This window comes from Callithrix jacchus, chromosome 22, assembly GCF_049354715.1.
Source record: "Callithrix jacchus isolate 240 chromosome 22, calJac240_pri, whole genome shotgun sequence".
NCBI lineage: Eukaryota > Metazoa > Chordata > Mammalia > Primates > Cebidae > Callithrix > Callithrix jacchus.
Genome location: NC_133523.1, coordinates 36151149 through 36171940, shown reverse-complemented (window position 1 = coordinate 36171940; position 20792 = coordinate 36151149). Strand labels below are relative to the sequence as shown.

Sequence of the window (20792 nt, the reverse complement as noted above, 5' to 3'; positions counted from 1 at the left end):
ATTGCTTGAACCCAGGAGGCAGAGGTTGCAGTGAACTGAGATTGTGCCATTGCACTCCAGTCTGGGCAACTAGAGTAAAACTCCATCTCCAAAAAAAAAGAAAACAAAAAACCAAAAAACCTAATCTCTACAGAAATTAAAAACATTAGCCAGGCATGGTTGTGTGTGCCTGTGGTCCCAGCTACTCAGGAGCTGAGTTCTGAAGGGAGGATGGCTTGAGCCCAGGAGTTAGAGGCTGAAGTAAGCTATGATCACACCACCACACTCCAGCCTGGGCAACAGGGGAAGACTCCACCTCAAAAAAAAAAAAAGAAGAAAACCTGTTTCAGTACCTGTAAACACATACAGAACTCTGGTGACACGCCTGTTGAAGAGTTTACAGGGAAGCAGACTGGTGCCTGCAATTTAACTCTGTCCAAAAACTTAGATGCATTAATGAAGAGCTATGTGAGGAAGCAACTATAATAAAATGCTAATATAATCTAGATCGTGAATAGGCAGACGTTCACTCTACGATTCTCTCAGTCTGCTTCGCATTTAGAAATTTCCCTCAGAAGCTGTTAGGAAAAATTAGTGTTTATAAACACTTAAGATTAGTGCTTTACACATTTATATACTTTATACATTATTTTTTTAAGTCGGAGTTTCGCTCTTGTTGCCCAGGCTGGAGTGCAATGGCACAATCTCGGCTCACCACAACCTCCACCTCCTGGGTTCAAGTGATGCTCTTGCCTCAGCCTCCCAAGTAGCTGGGATTGCAGGCGTGCGCCACCACACCCAGCTGTTTTGTATTTTTAGTAGACATGGGGTTTCTCCATGTTGGTCAGGCTGGTCTCTAACTCCCAACCTCAGGAAATCTGCCCACCTTGGCCTCACAAAGTGCTGGGATGACAGGCGTGAGCCACCGTGCCTGGCATGAAGATGATCTTATGTTCCAACGTCTAAATTCCACAACCCCAAAGTTTCCATTTGTTCAGATATATGGGGAGGGGCAGGGCCTAACCAACCTCTCCCACCCACTTTGGTCCCATCCACCCCCTGAAGCCCCGTACCCACGCAGTGACGCCCATCCCGCGCCCCCTCGTAACCCTGGTCACAGAGGCACTGGAAGGAGCCGGGCAGGTTCTGGCACACGGCGTGGGCACCGCAGAAGGACCGGTTCCGGCATTCGTCCACATCTGCAACCACCAGACAATCAGGCCATTTCTAGACCTTCCACCATCTCCACATCTCACCCGATGCACGATGGACACCCACCCTGGCATCCGCCCCCTGGCGTGGGCTGATAGCCAGGGTCACAGGCGGGTGTGCAGTGGTAGGAGCCAGGGGTGTTCTCACAACGCTGGGCTCCGCAAATCTCGGGACCATATTCTTGGCACTCATCCACATCTGCAGGAGAACATGGAGGAGATAAAAGGGGAGTCAAAGGGCTGAATTCAGAAGTTCCTAACACCACTTCCAGTCCCCAAGACTAAGATGTCTTTAGAAATCTGGTATTCTAGGAGCCTGAGCTTCTAAAGATCAACAGTGTTGGTAACTTTCTTATTTGAGACGGAGTCTCACTCTGTTGCCCCGGCTGGAGTGCAGTGGCTCAATCTCAGCTCACTGCAAACTTTGCCTCCTTGGTTCAAGCAATTCTCCTGCCTTAGCCTATGGAGCAGGTGGGACTACAGGTGTGCACCACCACACCCTGCTAATTTTTATATTCTTAGTAGAGACAGGGTTTCACCATGCTGGCCAGGCTGGTCTCGAACTCCTGACCTCAAGTGATCCGCCCACCTTGGCCTCTGAAAATCCTGGGATTATAGGTGTGAGCCACTGCACCTAGCCATTTTTTTGGGGTGGGGTAGAGATGGGGTTTCATCATATTGGCCAGGCTGGTCTTGAACTCCTGACCTCAAGTGATCTACCTGCCTCAGCCTCCCAAAGTGCTGGGATTACAGGTGTGAGCCACTATACCTGCCCATTTTTTTTTTAAACAGGGGTCTTGCTCTGTTGCCCAGGCTGGAGTGCAGTGGCAGGATCATAGCTCACTGCAGCCTCAACCTCCTGGGTTCAGGCAATTCTCCCACCTCAGCCTCTGGAGTAGCTGGGATTACAAGCATGGGCACTACACCCAGCATAGTTGATAATTTTTTTTTTTGAGACGGAGTTTTGCTTTTGTTGCCCAGGCTGGAGTGCAATGGCGTGATCTCGGCCCACTGCGACCTCTGCCTCCTGGGTTCAAACAATTCTCCTGTCTCAGCCTCCTGAATAGCTGGGATTACAGGCATGTGCCACCACGACCGGCTAATTTTGTATTTTTAGTAGAGATGGGGCTTCTCCATGTTTGTCAGGCTGGTTTCGAACTCCTGACCTCAGGTGACCCACCCATCTCTGCCTTCCAAAATGCTGGCCTTCCAAAATGCTGGGATAACAGGCGTGAGTCACTGCATCTGGCCACTTGATAACTTTTTTTTTTGAGACGGAGTTTCGCTCCCATTACCCAGGCTGGAGTGCAATGGCCCGATCTCGGCTCACCGCAACCTCTGCCTCCTGGGTTCAGGCAATTCTCCTGCCTCAGCCTCCTGCGTAGCTCGGATTACAGGCATGCACCACCATGCCCAGCTAATTTTTTGTATTTTTAGTAGAGACAGGGTTTCACCATGTTGACCAGGATGGTCTCGATCTCTTGACCTCGTGATCCACCTGCCTCGGCCTCCCAAAGTGCTGGGATTACAGGCTTTTTTTTTTTTAAAGATGGGGTTTCACCATGTTGGTCCAGCTGGTCATGAACTCCCAACCTCAGGTTATCCACCCACCTTGGCCTCCAAAGTGCTTGGATTACAGGTGTGAGCCACCACGCCAGCCTTTTTTTTTTTTTTGATAACTCTTACGTCCTCACTGCCGTTTCTCAAAAGCATGGTCCCGCCTCAGGGCCTTTGCGCTGGTTGTTCCCTCCACCATGAACAGTGAGTCTCCCCTCAGTTAGCTTCTTGGCTACCTCCCTCACTTCCCTCAGGGGTCTAGGTCAAGCCGGTCTAGCACTCTTCCCAGCACTGCTCTGTCATCTGTCCCATTTGTCCTTTGTTTTCCTTCCTAAACCTGACATTATACATATGCATTTTTGGCATGCCAACTGTCGCCTCCCTAGAATGCAAACTCGACAATAGTAGGGATTTGTGTCAGGAACAGTGCCCGACACATAGTAGGTGCCCCTCAGTTTTTTGTTGTATAAATCTTGAATTTATTATCTCCACTTTTCCCACAATAACTCCAGGAAGGCAGGGGTTTTTATATAACTTATTTCTGTTGCACACTTATTTCCTGTTCCAGACACTGGCATAGAGTAGGTGCTTAATGAATTCTTGTGGAATGAATGAGATCTCATGAAACTAGACTTCCTTGAGTCAGAGATCTAGCAGAGTCAACGGCAGCCCACAGATGATTTGTTTCATGTATTCCACAAGATGCGGACTCACACGCCATCACCCCCCCTCCCCAAATATATATACTGTGTGGAAGATTAGCCCCACCCTCCTGCCACTCTGGAGTGGTGAAATAGGCGGGCGGGAGGGAAGGCCTGGAAAGTAAGAGAAGGCAAGGGGCGGGTCTTTGGGCGGAGCAGAGCTAGGAGGGGCGGGCCTATGTGTTGCGCCTGGAAAGACCCAGGAAAGGCAGGGCTTAAACGGGTGGGGGGCGATGCTTGGAGAATTTCACCTTGGGAAAGGATGGGGCCCAGGGCCGCCGGGATTGGGCCTCTTTGGAGGGAAGGCTTTGGAAGTAGAAGTGGTGAAGGGCGGGGAAACAGCGCGTCCGAATTTTTGTTAGGAAGACAAGGGGCCTGAAGAGGGGGTTTTAATCCAGAGGCAGACTGGAAGAGGCGGGACCTAACAGTTTTGGGGAGGTGTCTTCCTGGGGGCATAGCCTAAAATGTGGACCTGGCTTCAACTGCAGAGGTGAAATGGGCTGCGGCTGGAAGCGAGGCTTGGCTGTGATCCAGACACAAGTAAATACGTGGACACGGTGGCGGCTTATTTCATTCTCCCTAAGTCCGGGAGGCAGGGCGCCCCTCCTCGGTCCCCAAGAGAGCAGCCTCCAGCACCCCATTGCAAGCGCTGGCTGAGGGGGCTGGGGGTAGGCTCACCGTCACAGGTGCCCTCGGGGCCCGCATGGTACCCGGGATCACAGTCCCGGACACAGCGGTAGGAGCCAGGGGAGTTCTCACAGCGCTGCGACCCGCACAGGGCCGGGCCCCGCTCGCGACATTCGTCCACGTCTGAGGAGGGAGGTCGGGTGGTCGGATGTGGGAAGCAGGGAGGCAAGATGAGGGAGACAAGGACGGGAGAAGAGAGTCAGAAGGGGGAGGCCGGGGAAGCAGAGAAAAGGGCAGGGGAAGAGGGGAGTAGAGAAATGGGGAAGCTAGGAGAGGAGGCGGGGGAAGGAGGTAAGGGGAGGGGAGAAGCGGAGGAAGAAAGACAGAGGTTGGAAGACAATGGGCGAGTCGCAGAGTCGGAGGGAGGAGGGATCAGGCCGGGGCGGGGCCTCTCACCGAGGCAGGAGGCGAGGTCCGGGCCGGCGCGGTGTCCCGGAGGACAGATGCACTCGAAGGAGCCGTCGGTGTTGGTACAGATGCCGCTCTGGCAAAGGTCCTCCTCGCTGCACTCGTCCACGTCTGCGGGACAGGGCGTCCGAAAGCCCGGCCCAACTCCCCCTCTGCCAGACATTCCAGGCCACACCACTCCGCCGCCCCTCGGCGCTCCTAGACCTTTTACGCCTTCCCCAACCTGCCTCAGGCCCCCAAGTCGCTGCAAGCCCCGCCCCCCGACGGATTTTAACCAGCTTCTTTTTCCAATCACTGCCCAAATACCCAGACTCCGCCCTCCATACCCTCCCCCTCACTGCCTCTAGACTCCCACCAGCTGCACCCAATCGTGCTGGAAGACCCCGGCCAGCCAGGTGTGGTGGCTCAAGCCTGTAATCCCAGCACGTTGGGAGGCCGAGGCGGGCGGATCACTAGCTCAGGAAATCGAGACCATCCTGGCTAACACCGTGAAATCCCGCCTCTACTAAAAAAGAAAAAGAAAAAAAAAAAAAAAATAGCCGGGCGTGATGGCACACGCCTGTGGTCCCAGCTACTAGGGAGGCTGAGGTAGGAGAATCGCTTGGACCCGGAAGGCGGAGGTCGCGGTGGGCGGAGATTTGGCCACTGCACTCCAGCCTGGACGACAGAGTGAGACTTTGTCTCCAAAAAAAAAAAAAAAAAAGCTTTCTCTGAGATGCTACTTAGAAAAACTCAAATAAATAAATAAATAAGTAAAAAAGGACCCCTGCCAAAAACTCGTTTTCCCCTTTGCGCCCTCTTTTCCCCTTCCCGCCTTTTCCTGCCCTAAGCCCACCCTTTCCAGGGCCAGGGCCAGCCTTGGTACGAACCGAGGCAAGAGGCTCCGCGGGGTCCGGGCCGGTAGCCGGGGGCACAAGTACAGGCAAAGGAGCCATCGGTGTTGAGGCACTCGCCGTGAGGGAAGCAGAAGTCGCCCTCCAAGCACTCGTTCACATCTAGAGTTTGCGGGAGATTGGGCGGAGTCATGGAACCCTCCCTCCCAGGCATCAGCCCCGCCCACAACGCAATAACCCCGACCCCGCCAATGGCAGGTTTCTAAGCTCCTCCCACAGTGCATGGTCCCGCCTCCACCTTTCCAGCTGGGTTTGCTCTGGAACCCAGGCCCCACTCCGAGACTCTCTGGCAGGTCCTTATGATGCTCACCTGCGCAGGGCCCCGGCCGACCCGACGGCGCCCTGTAGCCTGGCGCGCAGCTGCAGCGGAAGGAGCCTTCCGTGTTAGTGCAGTGGCCGTGGGGACCACAGGGGGCACCCGAACTGCATTCGTCTACATCTGTGGGGGGTGGGGGGGTTCAGAAAGGGTCCAGTCTAGGGACATACCAGACGAATCCTCTTGGAGTAGGGGGTCTGGGGTAGGTGGTGGGAAGTGTGGTGAGTTGGAGACTGAGGGAGGGCTCTATTGCAGAGGTGGGTAGGGCTGATCCAGGTTCCCGGGTTCTGGGGACCACGGTTACTAGTTTTGTGGGTCTAGGTTTCTAGGAACTGTCTGTATCAAGATTTTGGGGTCAGGAGGAGGGACTCTGGATTAGACAGGGATCAGAAATGAACTAGGGTAAGGGACCAGTCAAGTATTATAAACCAGGATCATTGGATGGGATTCAGCTGAACCGTGGGTCAGAATCAGTTACTGGAATCTGAGTCCAGTTAGGGTCAGAGGTTACAGTCAGGGTCCAGAGTTCTGCCTCAAGTCAGGAGCCAGGGTCAGGGATCAGGAACCCAACCAGGTTCCAGAGAAGGGATTCCAAGAATAGTCACAAGCAGTGAAAGAGACCGGACCAAGAGTCACACAGTCAAGGTTATGGTCAGTGCTATGGTGAGTGGTTATGATTAGGGCCAAATGTCACAGTCAAATTCAGGAGTTACAGGTCACATTCAGGGCCGGAGTCAGGAGGGTCACAATTGCTATCAGGGTATGGGCAGAGACTATCAAGGGTGATGGTTAGGGTCAAATGTCAGTGTAAAGTTAGGTCTCAGGGGTCACATTCAGGGTCAAGAGTTGTGGTCAGGGTCAGGTGTCACAGGCCCTGGGGAGGGAGGTACTGAGGTCCAGGTCAGGAGGTTATAGGCCAGGTCACAGTTGTGATCTGGGTCAAGGGTCAGGGGTCATGATGCAGGCCCAAGGTCACAGCCAGGGCCTGGTCTCACCAGTGCATCTGCCACGGTGCAGGTGGTGGCCGGGAGGACAGGCCCTGCACTGGAAGGAGCCAGCTGAGTTCACACACTCCTGCCCAGGGCATGCCAGGTGGTTCTCACACTCATCCACATCTGGGGGGCAGGGGAGAGGGTAGCCTTGAAGAAGCGGCCCAATGCCCCCCCCCCCACACACACACACACATGCCTCCCTCCCTCCCCAGGCTCACCCTCGCATTCAGAGCCAGCAGCGTTGGGTTGGAAGCCAGTGGGGCAGACACACTGGTAACTGCCTTCTGTGTTCTCACACCGGCCATAGGTGCAGGGCGGGGGGCTACGGGCACACTCGTCCACATCTGGGGCAGAGAGGACCAATGGGGTTGAGAAAGGGACCTGCACCCATCCCCATGGCCATGGCCACCCATCCCAGCATTCCAGTCTTGAGCCAGCCTCCTGGACTAGGTTCAGGCTGCTCCTTCCCAGGAGGACAGACACCTTCCTTATGTCCCCATTCAATAGCCTCTTCAGCTACTAGGATGGGGCTAAGGCACCAACTCCATGCTGCCTTCCATGCCTCAGGTGATCCCTCCTTAGAGTTCCCATAAGCACAAGAGTATCCTTTAAAAAGGGAGGAGGGATGGGGAGCACTATCTTATTTCGTTGAAAGGAGAGAAGACTCTGGAGTGAGGCCCCCATCCCTCCTCAGCCCCTGTTCTCCATCCTTGAGCCCCATCACTCTGCCCCTCTGCCCCTCTGCCCCTCAATAATCTCTCTCCAGTCCCCACAGCAAACAGTGGTGTAGTGGGACTAAGCTTAGCACCCTCACCTTGGCAGGGGGCCCCAGGCCCTCGGGAGCGGAAGCCAGCTGGGCAGGCACAGTGAAAGGAGCCTGCCGTGTTGTCACAGCGGCCGGGCCCACAGGGCGGTGGCTCCTGGGCACACTCATCCACATCCTCTTCGCACGCCGAGCCCCGGAAGCCAGCCGGGCAAACACAGCGGAAAGAGCCGGGCAGGTTCTCACAGGCCCCTCGGCCGCAGAGGCCTGGGCTCTGGGTGCATTCATCCACATCTGCACGGGGAAGGGGACCCAGGGTCGCTTGCTCCCCTCTGCCTCCCCTCTGACCTCTGTCACTTTGGCTTTCCACCCTCCATAATTCTGTCCCCCTGACCCCATCACTATTCCTCCTTGTCACCATGATCTGACTCTACATCTTCCACCAAACCCTACCAAGCTGCCTGGCTGGCTCTTAGAGCTCTGCCTCTACAGTCCCCAGGAGGAGGCCTCCTTCTCCCCTGTCCTCCATAACTCTGCTCCCCTTACCCACCCGATTACTGACATCGCCATCCCTCTTCACTCTGCTTCCCCATCTTCCATGACTCAGCCTTTCTGTTTCCCATCACTTTGCCTCTCCATCCCAGGTCTCTACTGCCATCAGGCCACACGTCTGCCCCAGAGCCTGGCCTCTGCCCCCATCAATCAACTCTCTTTGCCCTGTTGTTCAGTCTCTCTGGCCCTCATCACTGCGCTCTACCCCTCCCCTCGCACCCCTTCCCGGCTGCTCTCCCAGGCCCTCACCCTGGCAGCTGGCTCCGTGCGGCACAGCCTGGTACCCAGCGGGGCACACGCACAGGAAGCTGCCTGGCGTGTTCTCGCAGCGCCCGAGGTCACACGGCGGTGGCACACGGTGGCACTCGTCCACGTCTGTGGGTACAGACCAGGCAGCTGAGACTGGGGCAGACGGTCCCGGGAAAAGCGACGCGGGCAGGGGAGGGTAGGGGGAAGCAGGAGCTGGGCCAAGCTTGGCCAGAGCCAGGCTGGGGACCGGGCCAGGACAGGCGGAGAGGGACACAGTGAGAGGGGGCAATTGGGGAGGGCAGGGTTTGGTAGGGCAAGGGCATGAAGGACAGCTTTGGGGACCCAGCAAAGAAAAGGTGGGGTCGGGGCTAGAGAATAAAGCAGTTTGGGGATGGGGCTCTGGGGTGGCAGCTTTGGAATCAGGGGTCATAGTCAGGAGATTGGTTACCGCAGCTGCAGGACAGGGGCGAGGCCTGGGGGAGGGGCGAGGCCAATAAGGGCGGGGCCTGAGCGTGGGGGCGGAGCAATACGAGCCGCGACAGGAAGAGGCAGTCTGGGGGCTGGGTAGGGGTGGGGCCAAAGGGAGGCCGGAGCCGGGTGGAGGCGGGGCAGGGAGGGGCGGGGCTAAGGGCGTGGGCAGAGCAGTCCTGAGGCGGGACCCACGAGGGGAAGCGTGGGAGGGTTGGAGAGGCTCTGGAGTGAGGGCAGGAGCAAGACCCTGGGGTGGGCCTGAAGCTGGGTGGGGCGAATTTCTCACCCAGGCATTCTGTAGCCCGCGGGCCGGCTCGGAAGCCCGGGCCGCACACGCAGCGAAAGCTGCCTGCTGAGTTCTCGCAGCGCCCGGAAGCACAGGGCGGGGGCAGGCGGCGACATTCGTCCACATCTGACACAGAGGGGGCTGGTCACAAGGTGACCGGGCAACGCCCTCTGCCCCGCCTCCTCCCGCCCCCTCCGCCCTGCTCACCAATGCATCGGGTGCCCTGGGGGCTGAGCCGAAAGCCGGAGTCGCAAGCGCAGGTGTAGCCGCTGGGCTGAGGAATGCAGCGTCCTGGGCCGCAGACCTGGGGGTTGCGCTGACACATGCCCGGGGAGGGACCTGGGGGGTCCAGTCAGCCAGGGTTCCCCCATCCGAATCCTCCATCCCTTTCTTCCAAGTACAGTCCGCCCCCCACCGCCCCCGTAGGCTGCCTAAAACACCTTCTTGGATGTCTCCTCCCCAAGCAAGCCCAGTCGCCCAGTCTTCTGATTTCCATCTCCTTTATCCTGGAAACGTCCTCATCAGTTCTTTGGCCACCCCAAGGCCTCTGGCTTTGTATAGTTTGCTCTCCAACCCTCTGCCTGAGATACAATCTTAGTGCCCTCCCTGAGAAATAATTATCTAATATTAGATAATGAAAAATACCGCAAGTATTCATCTGAGCACTTACTATGTGTCAGACACTTCAGACATCTCAACAATGATCCCCATTTTACCGATGAAAAAACAGTCTCAGAGGTTAAATGGCTTGAGACTTTTAACCTCTATGCCCAACTGACACAGGAGAGCCCAACTCCCATTCCAGCTCCTGATCTAACTACCACCCAACCCTTCAAATGCTTCTCTTCCCACCCATTCCCGAATTCCTTTCCTGTAACATTCCTATTTGCTGTATTCTGGAATCTCCACCTTAGAGTCTCTTCCCACAGAATCTCACCTGTAATACCTCCATCAATGCCCTCAATTATTATTATTATTATTATTATTATTGAGATAGTGTTGCTCTTGTTGCCAAGGCTGCGACAAGGCAATGGCGCGATCTCAGCTCACTGCAACCTCTGCCTCCTGGGTTCAAGCGATTCTCCTTCCTCAGCCTCCCAAGTAGCTGGGAGACTACAGGCGTCTGCCACCACACCCAGCTAATTTTTGTAGTTTTAGTAGAGAAGGGGTTTCGTCATGTTGGCCAGGCTGGTCTCTAACTCCTGACCTGGCGATCCACCCACCTCGGCCTCCCAAAGTGCTGGGATTACAGGCATCAACCACCACTCCCAGCCCAATGCCCTCAATTCTTTCTACCAAACCTGATTCAGCAATCTCAGGACCAGTCCAGGCAGGGATGCTGGGCAAGGGAAGCTCAGGGCCGGGCCGGGGATCTGGCCGAGGATCGGGCTGGGGGTCAGCCCTGGGCCCCGGGCGATGGGTGGACAGAAAGCCTGGTAAGGAAGAGGTATCAGTGAGTGGAGCCCAAATGCTCTCCCTCCTTTCACTATGGGGCTGGGGCAGCCCCTTGAAGATGGCACTCACTCCTGCCTGAGCCAGCTCACCTGCAGAAGGCCGAGAGGTGGCTGGCAGGGTACGAGGCTGGCTGAGTGACACTCGGGGTGGCTCCTGGGCCAGGGGTCTGGTGTTGTAGCGGAGGTCGGAGGCCGAGTAGTGGTAGCCAGGGCCAGCCGGGCAGATCTCCCGGAAACCCTCTGGGAACAGGAAAGAGAGAGGGGCAGAGAGAGAACAAGAGAGTGGGAGGAAAGCGATGGCAAGCCCAAACTCTGGCCTTGGCTGGGGGCAGGGCTTGGCTGGAGAGTGTCAGGCGTTTGAGTTGGAGGCTGGGATGGGGTGGTTTCCTGGTCAAACAGTAGGATGTCCTAGAGGCTAAAGGTGGGGCCAAGAGAGTTTTCCCCTATTTGGGATGGCGGCAGGGACAGGGTTGAGGGCGGGGTCTGGTTTGGGTCCACAGGGACAAAGTTGGAGGCTAGGAAATAGCTCTCTTGTGGGATTTAATTTTAAGCAGAAGATAAAATTCCAGGGAGGTGTCTCAGGGAGGGACATTCCTGGGGAGGGGCTAAGTGGGGGCTAAGCTGAAGGCGGTATCTCAGAACCTGGGGACCTGGTCAAAGCTCAGGGACAGGGTGGGGCTGGCGTTGACGCTCAGGAGACAAAACCTATCTTGGGGACTCAGAATTAGGTTTGGCTGCGCATAGAGGTGGAGCTGTGGACTCGGTCCAGCTGAGCCTGCGGTCTCAGAGGGTGGGGCGTGGCCAACGCTGCCGCCCAGCCAGGTTAGGGGCGGTGAGCCTCAGGGTTGGAGGCCGGAGCGTAGAATGAACGCCACGTGTGTTGCCAGTGGGGCTAGGCACCGCCGCAGGGGCTCACCTGAGCCGAAGGGTGGGCAGAGCTGGCAGCCCCGGCCCCAGGCCTTGCCCACGCGGCTACAGCAGCAGATCTGTTTAGTGATGTTCCGCAGAATGGGCAGCGAACAGCCGCCGTCGCGGAGCACGCGGAAGCAGGGCCCTTTGGCCTCTGAGATCACGTGTTGGGCTGCGAGGAGCGAGGAGGAAATTCTTCAGGGCGGGGTTGGGAATGCCGCGGCACTGAGGATCTGGGAGAGAGGGGAATGGTTCCGGGATGGGGGTGGCGGGGTTTGGTGGGTGTGAGGGGCATTTGGGAGAGGTCTGAGAGGGTCTGAAGGAGAGCAATGGGCTCTGGAGGTCTGAGAAGGGCTTGGAGCCTCAGTGGGGTGTCAGTGGTGAATGAGAAACTGAGAAGAATCTCGAGATCTGGAGAAAGTCGAGTCGTCGAGGGGGATGAGAGGATTTGGGAGTCTGAGAAGGATTCAAGGAAGTCTGGGAGAGGCAGGTGCGGTGGCTCACGCCTGTAATCCCAACACTTTGGGAGGCCGAGGTGGGCAGATCACTTGAAGCCAGGGGTTTGAGGCCAGACTGGCCAACATGGTGAAACTCTGTCTCTACCAAAAATACAAAAAGCAAAAAAAAATTAGCCGGGCATGGTGGTGCCCGCCTGTAACTCCAGCTACTCAGGAGCCCGAGGCAGGAGAATCACTTGAACCCAGGAGGCAGAGGTTGCAGTGAGGCGAGATTGTGCCTCTGCACTCCAGCCTGGGCGACAGAACAAGACCCTGTCTCAAAAATAAAATAACAAGGCCGGGCGCGGTGGATCACGCCTTTGAAAGGCCGAGGCGGGTGGATCACGAGGTCAAGAGATCGAGACCATCCTGGCCAACATGATGAAACCCTGTCTTTACTAAAAATACAAAAATTAGCCGGGCGTGGTGGTGCGCGCCTGTAGTCCCAGCTACTCGGGAGGCTGAGGCAGCAGAATTGCTTGAACCCGGGAGGCGGAGGTTGCAGTGAGCCGAGATCGCGCCACTGCACCTCAGCCTGGCACCTGGCCACAGAGTGAGACTGTCTCAAAAAAAAAAAAAAATAAAATAAATACAATAAATAAAAAAATCTGGGTGTCTGGAGGATACCCAGATCTAGATCTGGAGGATCTAGATCCAAAAGGCTTGAGATATCTAAAGATGGTCCGGGGATGCTGAGGCTTTATGAGAATCTGAGAAGTTCTGAGGTGGCTCTGCGGAACCTGGGAATCTGGGAAGATCTCGGGGGTCTGATCCCCCAGGATGCTCTGGGACGTGGTCTGAGGGCAGGGCGGGCATGAGACCCAGCCTCAGCCCCTTGCTGGTGGCTCACAGATGCAGCTGCTGCGGGACGAGTCGAGCAGAAAGCCGTCGGGGCACACGCACGTGTAACCGCCGCGCGTGTTTGCACACTCGCCGTGCTGGCAACGTCCGCCAGTCGCGCACTCATCCACATCTGCCAGGGTTGGGGAGGGTCACTGTAGAGTCAGGAACTTGATCCCTGCAAATCCCGCCCCTAGAACCAAGCTCCTCCCACCCCTGCCCCGTCTCACCTTCGCAGGACCCATTAATTCTTTCAAAGCCGGTTGGACAAGGTCCATCTGGGGCGCCCACTCTTTCAGAGTTCCCTGTCGCGAGAGGAGATGGGTGGGCCATGGACAAGTGGGAGGAGTGAGAATGGAGTGGGCGGAACTGAAGTCGGGGTGAGAGGGACTAAAAGATGTTGGCTGTAGTTTGAGTGCAGGGTCAGCCTTAGATTGGCAGTTTGAAATGGCCACATTGGAGACTCTCAAAGTACATGGGAAGGGCCGAGGCACAAAGGCAGGGTAAGAACAGTGGCCAAAGTCAGAAAATGGGGTGGGTGGTCCCAGAGCGGTATGAATAGCTCAGGACTGGAAGTGGCCTCCACAATGGGATAGGCGTGGCTACAATTGGTGAACCGGGTTTATCTAGGGCAGAGTAGGAGAATCGGTGAGGTTCTCACCCCTTCCCAGCTCCGAGCACCTCGAGGACGTCCTGGGGCTTACCCTGGTGCTCTGAGCACAGCTGACAGTCGTGAACGCCCCAGGCCAAGCCGGCCCCTCCGCAGCAGACCTCCTGCGTCCGGAGCCCCGGCAGCGGGGACGCACACTGCGGGGAAGCGACGGGTGAGCGCGCCCCCGCGCGGAGGCACGCTCCGGGCCCCTCCCCACCGGCATCCTCTCACTTCGCCTCCGCGCAGCTCCCGAAAGCAGTAACCGAAGCCCGAGGCGTCTGAGTAGCTGTCCTCCCGTGGCGCACTTTGTGCCAACACCGTGTAGGGTGCCGCCGCCTCCGCCCGCGCCGCCGCCTCCGCCCGCGCCACCGCCTCGGCGTCCGCCTCCTCCCACGGGCCGGACACACGCTCCACCTGGTGCACCACCACCGATGCCTCCTGCGGGTGCTCCACGTGGACGCTCACCATAGACGCCACGCCTAGGAAAGGCACGGCCAGGCAAAGGGATGTCTACATGGGTTCTTACGGGCTGGGGCTAGACAAAGGGGGGAGGGCGAACTGGGCAAGGGTGCTCGGGAAGGCGGGAAAGGTGAGGGTCAGGGGCACGGTGAAAGGCTTGACAGAGGAATCGGAAGGGACTTTGGCCACACTTTCCTCACCGTGCTCGTCGTCGCGGTGGTTGGCCAGTGGCATAGTGTACACGGAGCGGGTGAGGCCTGGCATAGCCGGGGCCGGGGGCCGGGCGCCCGAGGAGTGCAACTGGCAGAACTTGCCAGCGAAGTCCGGGGGACAGAGGCAGCGGTCAGGCTTCACGCACACACCACCATTGTGACAGATCAAGGGACACAGGACTGGAAGGAGAACAAGGACACTCAGGAGAGGCGCCACCACTCCTGGCAGGTTCCCCTGTGGCCAGCGAAGCCCTAGCCCTCGAGGTGTCATTCATTTCTAAGTTGCTCCGCCCTCAGCTCTCGTGTGGCCCCGCCCCAATTCCGGCATGAGCATTGGGCCAGTCCAGTCGTTCAGCAATCAGAGGTACAGCCCCACCTATTAAGTCGGCAGGCTCTCGCTCGATTGCCCAGGCTGGAATGCAGTGACATGTTCATGGCTCTGCAGCCTGAACCTCCTAAGCTGAAGTGATCCTCCCAACTCAGCCTCCTGAGTAGCCGAGGCCACAGGCGTGCACCACGTGGGGCTATGATTTTTAATTTTGTAGAGACGGGGTCTCACTTTGTTGGCCAGGCTGGTCTTGAACTCCTGGGCTCAGGCAATCCTCCTGCCTCAGCCTCCCAAAGTGCTGGGATTACAGGCGTGAGCCCAGCCAGCCCTAAGCTGTTTTTTCACTTTCACGTCAACCTCTCGCATCCCACTTTCTGGCCGAGTCCACGCGGCTCCAGCCCCGCCCAGACGGCGCCGACCCCGCCCATTCAGTAGTCCAACGGTACTCTTTGCTGTTCCAGCCCCTCCGACCCAATGCTGATCCCTTCCATTGACTAAAACCACATTTTAGCCACTCCCTGGCATAACTCCCCGCCCAACTCGGTCTCCTTCGCTAGCCAGCCCGTAATCCCTCCGCGTAGTCCACGAAGTCCTAGCCTCGCCCCCTGGCTGTGCCCCCTTTCTAGCCCCTCTCACATTACCTTCTACCCGCAGGATGCTAAACCTCGCCTATCCAGGAGCTTAACCTGCCGCCTCTATCCCCGCCCACCTCCCTTTCCGCACTCGGATTCGTCCGGTTCACTTGCTCACGCCCCTCCCACCCCACCTCCAGGCCGTCAGGGCGCCCTAGTTCCGCCCACCGCGCTTTTTCTCCGCCCACCTCCTCTTCGGCTGGGGTTTTAGAGTTCTAGCTCTGCCTCACCGCCTCCAGTAGCACCGGGGCGGGGCCACGAGCGGGAACGCGCTTCCACTCCGCTTTGCGCGCCCTCGCTGGGCCCCAGGCCACCTCTGGGCGGGGCACTGCCAGCTGTGCGGCGGGGTAAACAAAGAGAGAGGTGCGGCGGGGGCAGGGCGGCGGCTCCGCATTCCGGACCCTTGGGGAGCCCCGGGACCGTGGAGCCAAAGGAGGCCGGACTATCCGGCGAGAGCACCCCCTCCCTCTCTCTCCCCGAGCTGCAGAGAACAGCTGGAGACAGCTGTGCGTAGGGGAGGGAGGAGGCAGGCGGCCGGGAGAGGCGTGTGTGGGATTCTGAGTCACAACTGTAGAGAGGAAAGGACGCGGAGAGCCACCTCCATTTAGAAGGATAAAGAGACTGGGGTCCTGGGAGGAGATCGGTTAAAGGGCAGTCCTCTAGAGTTGAAAGACCCTGGAGGTTTCTGGGATGGAGAACCTAGCTCAGAGGAAACTGAGGCGCCCTTTCAGCAGTTCTTTTGGGGACGTTTACCTAGAAAACAGGACTCTAGTGCTTCCTAGGAGACAACCAGTTTGAGGGTGCTGAAAATAGGGTTTAGATAGAGAAGCGGAATTCCTGGAGGTCATCAGCACTTAAGAGCCTCAATTGGCCGAGACCCTATGTGGAATCCCCTCCCTTCCCAGCTAAGCGATTAGGTGCCAAAGCCTTTTTATTAATGGCTGCCTGAGAGGAGCACAGGGTCTGGAGTCCTCCTGGGGAAATCCACTTATCAACACCAACTCTGGGGTTCTCTGAAGATAAATGGGATCAGAAGTTCCTGGGGAGGGCGGTGAGCTAGAAGAGCAGGACATCTAGAGGATACTACAGAGTTCTCTGGGGAAAGGCAGTGTGGGGGGTGGGAAGCAAGAATGAGAGGGAACTTCACTGGAGGAGTGGTCTCTAAAGTCTGTTGCCAGGGGTGGAGAGGAGGCCTAAGGCCTGGGAGCAAAAGTTCTGGGCTCTCCTAAGCAGGAGTATGGGGCCAGGACTCTGGGGTGCTCTAAGGCAGGCTTTTAATTAGTTAGTGGGGCCTAGGAGAGGCTTAACTAGGAATTAAGATTGCAAAATGGGAAGGGTCTGTGAGGGAGGTGGTGGGAAACCAGCCAGGTCTGAGGGCATTTCCCAGGCTCCGAGAGCATTTCTCTGCCTTCTCTTGGCCTGAATGCAGGCCCCCATGCCAGCTCCCTGGGGGTGCCTACACCCAGGGTGGGCTGCTAGATGGGCACATTCAACATCATGCCCTACAGCCCTGGCTGAGCGGGGAGTTGAGGACATAGGGGTCCCTCTGAGGTCAGCCCCCACTTCATATGCCCCTCCTTGCACCCCCAGGGGCTTGGCACCCACCTGGGCATGGTGCCTGACACAGGCACGTTGGGGCTGGGCCGGGAAAGAGTGAAAGAAAGAGGGAGGAAGGGGAGGAGAGAGGGAGTGGCAGAGGGCGGGGGCTCAGGCGGGAGATGAGCTCACGCCGGCCGGGCTGGGCTGGCTGGGGGCCAGGCTGGGCGAGTTCTCTGCGCCAGGGGCCCCCACTCCCTACTCCAGAGGGTCTGCCGGGTGGGGGGCAGGGAGGCCCCGACCCCAGAGTCTGCCCACTTTTGCATCCTGGAACAACAGGTGGTGTGCCCTCCCCCCTCCTCACCTGAACCCCCAGGGCTCCCCATCTCTAGGAGCGCCTGGTACATACTCCTCCTGTCGCCTCCGCCCCCAGGGGGCGCCCCTTCCATAAGGCCTCTTATCTGGATTTCTCTCGCACGTGGGACCCCTGCAACTCAGGTCCTGGGGAGACATCCCCCCACCAACACACACACAACCCCCTTCTCTGTCCCTTCTCCCTCTTAGCTCCAGTCTCCCTCCTCACAGGCATTCCCATACGGAACCTTCTCACCCAAAGACACAGAAACTCAGACGTCCACTATGCAGCCCCGAGACTCGTGCTTGGTTCCTGGGGACTCCTTACTCAGCGTCTCCGAATCCAAGCCCCCGTCCCAAATGTTCTCAGGTCCCTCAGTTCTGAGATCCCCATTTTGATTCGAAGGCATGAAAGCCGGCGCCAATTCCCTTACTTGGGACATCGCAGGCCCCTAAGGACCCTCATTGCTTGCAAAATAGGAACCCTCAAGACACAACCCCAAAAGCCAGGAATTTGGGGCCCCCTTCCTGAAATAGCCCCTGAGATTCCCCTGCACTGTTGCATGTGGAATCTGGGCTCCCTCTCCCTGGAGAACTGTCTCCTCCATCCCCAGGGATCCTCCTCCCCCCCGGGAGCCGCTCTCTCGGGACCACCACCCCGCACTCACAGGCGCGGAAGCCGGGTCCCCCCGGGGCCGCCCCGCCGGGCGCGCCGCTGTCCACGCTGGTGGCGTTGCGGGGCGCGCAGGTCGGGGTACAGCGGGAGCCGGACGGCCCATGGATGCAGCGCAGGCCGCACACGACGGGGGTGAAGCGCACGCGGAGACGCTCTCCGGGCCGGCCCAGTCCGGGTTGCGGCCCTAGCTGCGCTAGCAGCACCAATAGCGACACCCAGAGCAGCCGCACGCCGCCCGCCATGGCTGCAGCGCCGCGCTCCGCCGCGCCGCCGCCCCAGCCCGCCCGAGGGGCCCGGCCGCGCCCGCCCGCCCGCCCGCGGGGGAGGGCGGCCGCGCCCCCGCTCAGGCCCCCCCCTCCCCACCACTCCCTCCCCGGCGGCCGCGCGGGGGCGCGTGGGGCTGGGCGCTTAGCCAGAGACTCGCAGGCTGGGCGCTAGACTCGCAGGGGTGAGCCGGGCGCCCCCTTTGTCCCCATCCGCACACCAGCAAGTGGACCAGGCCTGTAGAGGAGCGGCGAGGAAGGGAACAGGTGGGGGCGGGCGGGTTCCCCCCAGACAGAGCTGAATCCATAAAGAGGAAATCCATAAAGAGTAGTGAGGGCCGCTTTTGGGGAGACAGCTAAAAGTTGTCTCCTTTTCTGCCTTGGGAACAGAGAAAGGGGCTTCGTCTATATAGGGGGCTATCATGGCACATCTGAGCAGCAGGGTGGGACATCTAAGGGATGAAAGAAGGGTCGCTGCACCTGGGCACGTAAAGGAATTGGGTGTCTAGATCCTGGGCAGGAGGCTGGAGGTGGGTGGGGGTGAACACATCTGAAGATGCGGCCACATCTGGCCAGAACACCACACCTGGTGGAAGAAGTCACAATGTATAAGGAAGCGTTGGATAGAGGCTGTGGGCGGGGGTACAAACATCTGGCCCGAGGCTCACATCTGGAAGACTTTAGGGGGAGGGGTCACATCTGGGCTGAAGGCTACAGCAAGAGAAGGGTTTTGAGGATGTTTGAAACAGGGGTGTTTGTTTTCTAGCCTGGGGGTCGAGAGCTGGAGTGGGAGGAGGGCAGGGGGAAGATTCGGTAAACAGGAGGAGCCCTTTGGCCCCCAGCCGCCCCGAAATCTTGAGCATTCGGTGCCCAGGCAGGCGCCAACCCGCACAATCGCTTTTGTTGTCTGGGCTGGTTCGGCGGCGCTTTCTGCCGGGCCAGAGCGCCCTCCCTCTTCGGCCTCGGGGAGCCCGGACGCCTGGCTTCCCGGCCCCACCCCCGCGGGTCAGCGCCTCTGGCCTGCGTCTGGTCCTGTCCCGGGCTCACCTCACAGGGCCGGACGCTAGGGTCCCAAGAGGGGGCCTCGTTCTGGGGATGGGGGTTGAGCTACAATGGGGGGCGGGTAGGCGGCGGCTGGACCGTGGGAACCAGACGGTTTTATCTGGCCCGGAACCCCCCTTGCCCCAGGCGGAGGAAAGGCGGATGTGCTTACCCGGGGCCTTGCCAGCGGGGGCACGCTCTGGGGGCCTCCTTCTCAGTAGTCCCCGGCCCCCAGGCCCCCGGGGCCGCCGCCGCTTCAGTAGAGCTCTGGCCTCCTGCAGCCTGGGTGGGAGAGGACGGAAAAGCTGCTGTCACCGGGTTAAGCTGACCTCCCCACCAAAGAGCCTCCATGCCAGGAAAATGTCTTTCAGTAGCGGCTCTGCCCAACCCTCCTCCAACAACACCCATTTATGGGGACCAGGCCTCTAGTGGGAGAGAAACAAAAAGACCCTAGGAGAAACAGAGATGGGGGAGGGGTGGGGGGAAAGAAAGAGAGTAAGGACAGAGAGACTTAGACATAGAGACAGGCAGTGAGACACAGAAAGAGAGAGAAAGAGACAGGTTAACTGGAAAGAAACAGACAGAAATAATGCAGAGATAGAAAGAGACTGAGATAGGGAGGGAAGAGATGAAATAGACATACAGGCTGATAGTGAAAGAAAGAGCCGGCGAGGGACAGGGGAAAGAGAGGGAGAGATGGGGTGTGTGGGGGGGGGAAGGTGGGGAGAGGTGGAGCGGAAACGGGGGCAAGGCTGGGAGTTCCTGAGGATTTGGTAGGGGAGGGACTGCCCACTCACGTCAGTGGCTGCCAGTTGAGGGACACCTGTCTCTTCCTCACGCTGGGGCTGGGGCTGGGGCTGGGGCTAGGCACTGCTTGCACTGGGTTCAGGCACCGCTGGGGGCCCGCACACTTTTTGGGCTGGCAGCTTCGGACCCTGCAGGAGGCTTGGGAGACAGCCAGGGACTAAGTGGGGAAGGAGGAGACCAAGTACTTCTCTATCAAATGCATCCAACTCTCCCGCTGGGATGAGGGGTGGGAAGGGGCGCTCCCTGCCCCTCTCTTCCTACCCCCCTTTGCTTCCTACTCATACTCCACCTGCCAGAACCCACCTCGGATGCAGCGGCTCCTCCTAGACGTCTGGCCTGGGCAGCAGCGACAAGTAGCAACGCTACAAATAGTGGGGTGGAAGTCACTTGCGCCCCTTGCACCCCAGAACTCTGCAAAGGAGGGCGATTGGGGGAGGGGAAACCAAGACGAATCCTGAGGGGGGCTTGAAACACATATGTAACTAACTTGAGGTTCTCCCCACGCCTCAGTTTCTCCATCTGTACAATGGGAGGCAAATTGATTTAGACTCTCTGGGCTGAAGGGCACAGCAACCTTACTTTTATTTGTCTTATGAAGAGGTTTTGGCGGTAAGGCTTTACTGAAAAATACGTTATTTTAAAAGCGATTTTTTAAAAAAAGACTCGATTTATTAGCGCATTTCTAAGCCCGGGCTGTCTGGGAATGTGGAACCCCGCCCTCCCATATCCAGGTCCGAGACTCAGACGCCATCCTGAGCCTGGCCGACAGGTGGCGCCATTTCCACAGGCCTTGGCAGCTGGGGAGGGAAGGCTCTTCCCTTTGACTGGGTCCAGCAGGGTGCTGAGGTGGAGGAGGATAAAGGCGTCACGGTCCAGGACTGGGAATCCCAGAGCCTGAGTTCTAGCCCGTTCTGGCCCTTCTACGATGTGTCCAGAAGCCTGCGAATCTTGGTCTTTGGGCCTCAGTTTCCCGCCTGACCAGGAGAAGGGTGCTGTTCATGGAAACATCTCCGAGCCCAGAAAGTCTCAGTGGCTGAGCTTCCAGCTCCGGTTCAAGTGCGTCGCAA

The 20792-nt window shown here is 58.2% G+C and overlaps 1 protein-coding gene across 7 annotated transcripts in view; it reads right to left on the bottom strand.

Annotated features, from left to right (window-relative positions):
• LTBP4 (latent transforming growth factor beta binding protein 4) overlaps positions 1-20792 on the bottom strand; it is a 34894-nt gene that overhangs the window by 10500 nt on the left and 3602 nt on the right. The window contains exons 2-24 of one of the 7 annotated variants that reach the window (XM_035283988.3): positions 20029-20087; positions 19716-19863; positions 19091-19200; positions 14077-14268; positions 13649-13896; positions 13470-13572; positions 12996-13070; positions 12776-12898; positions 11436-11600; positions 10610-10759; positions 10367-10498; positions 9273-9404; positions 9066-9191; positions 8309-8434; positions 7559-7801; positions 6963-7088; positions 6748-6867; positions 5747-5875; positions 5413-5538; positions 4532-4654; positions 4127-4258; positions 1258-1389; positions 1053-1178 (exon numbers count right to left, since the gene is read on the bottom strand). In XM_035283988.3, the coding sequence (XP_035139879.1) occupies positions 1053-1178; positions 1258-1389; positions 4127-4258; positions 4532-4654; positions 5413-5538; positions 5747-5875; positions 6748-6867; positions 6963-7088; positions 7559-7801; positions 8309-8434; positions 9066-9191; positions 9273-9404; positions 10367-10498; positions 10610-10759; positions 11436-11600; positions 12776-12898; positions 12996-13070; positions 13470-13572; positions 13649-13896; positions 14077-14268; positions 19091-19200; positions 19716-19863; positions 20029-20087 (3146 nt within the window). Of the gene's footprint in view, positions 1-1052; positions 1179-1257; positions 1390-4126; positions 4259-4531; positions 4655-5412; positions 5539-5746; positions 5876-6747; positions 6868-6962; positions 7089-7558; positions 7802-8308; positions 8435-9065; positions 9192-9272; positions 9405-10366; positions 10499-10609; positions 10760-11435; positions 11601-12775; positions 12899-12995; positions 13071-13469; positions 13573-13648; positions 13897-14076; positions 14269-17606; positions 17876-19090; positions 19201-19715; positions 19864-20028; positions 20088-20792 lie in introns of those variants that run through there. The other 6 variants (XM_035283991.3, XM_035283992.3, XM_078359705.1 and 3 more) reach the window with 6 other exon arrangements.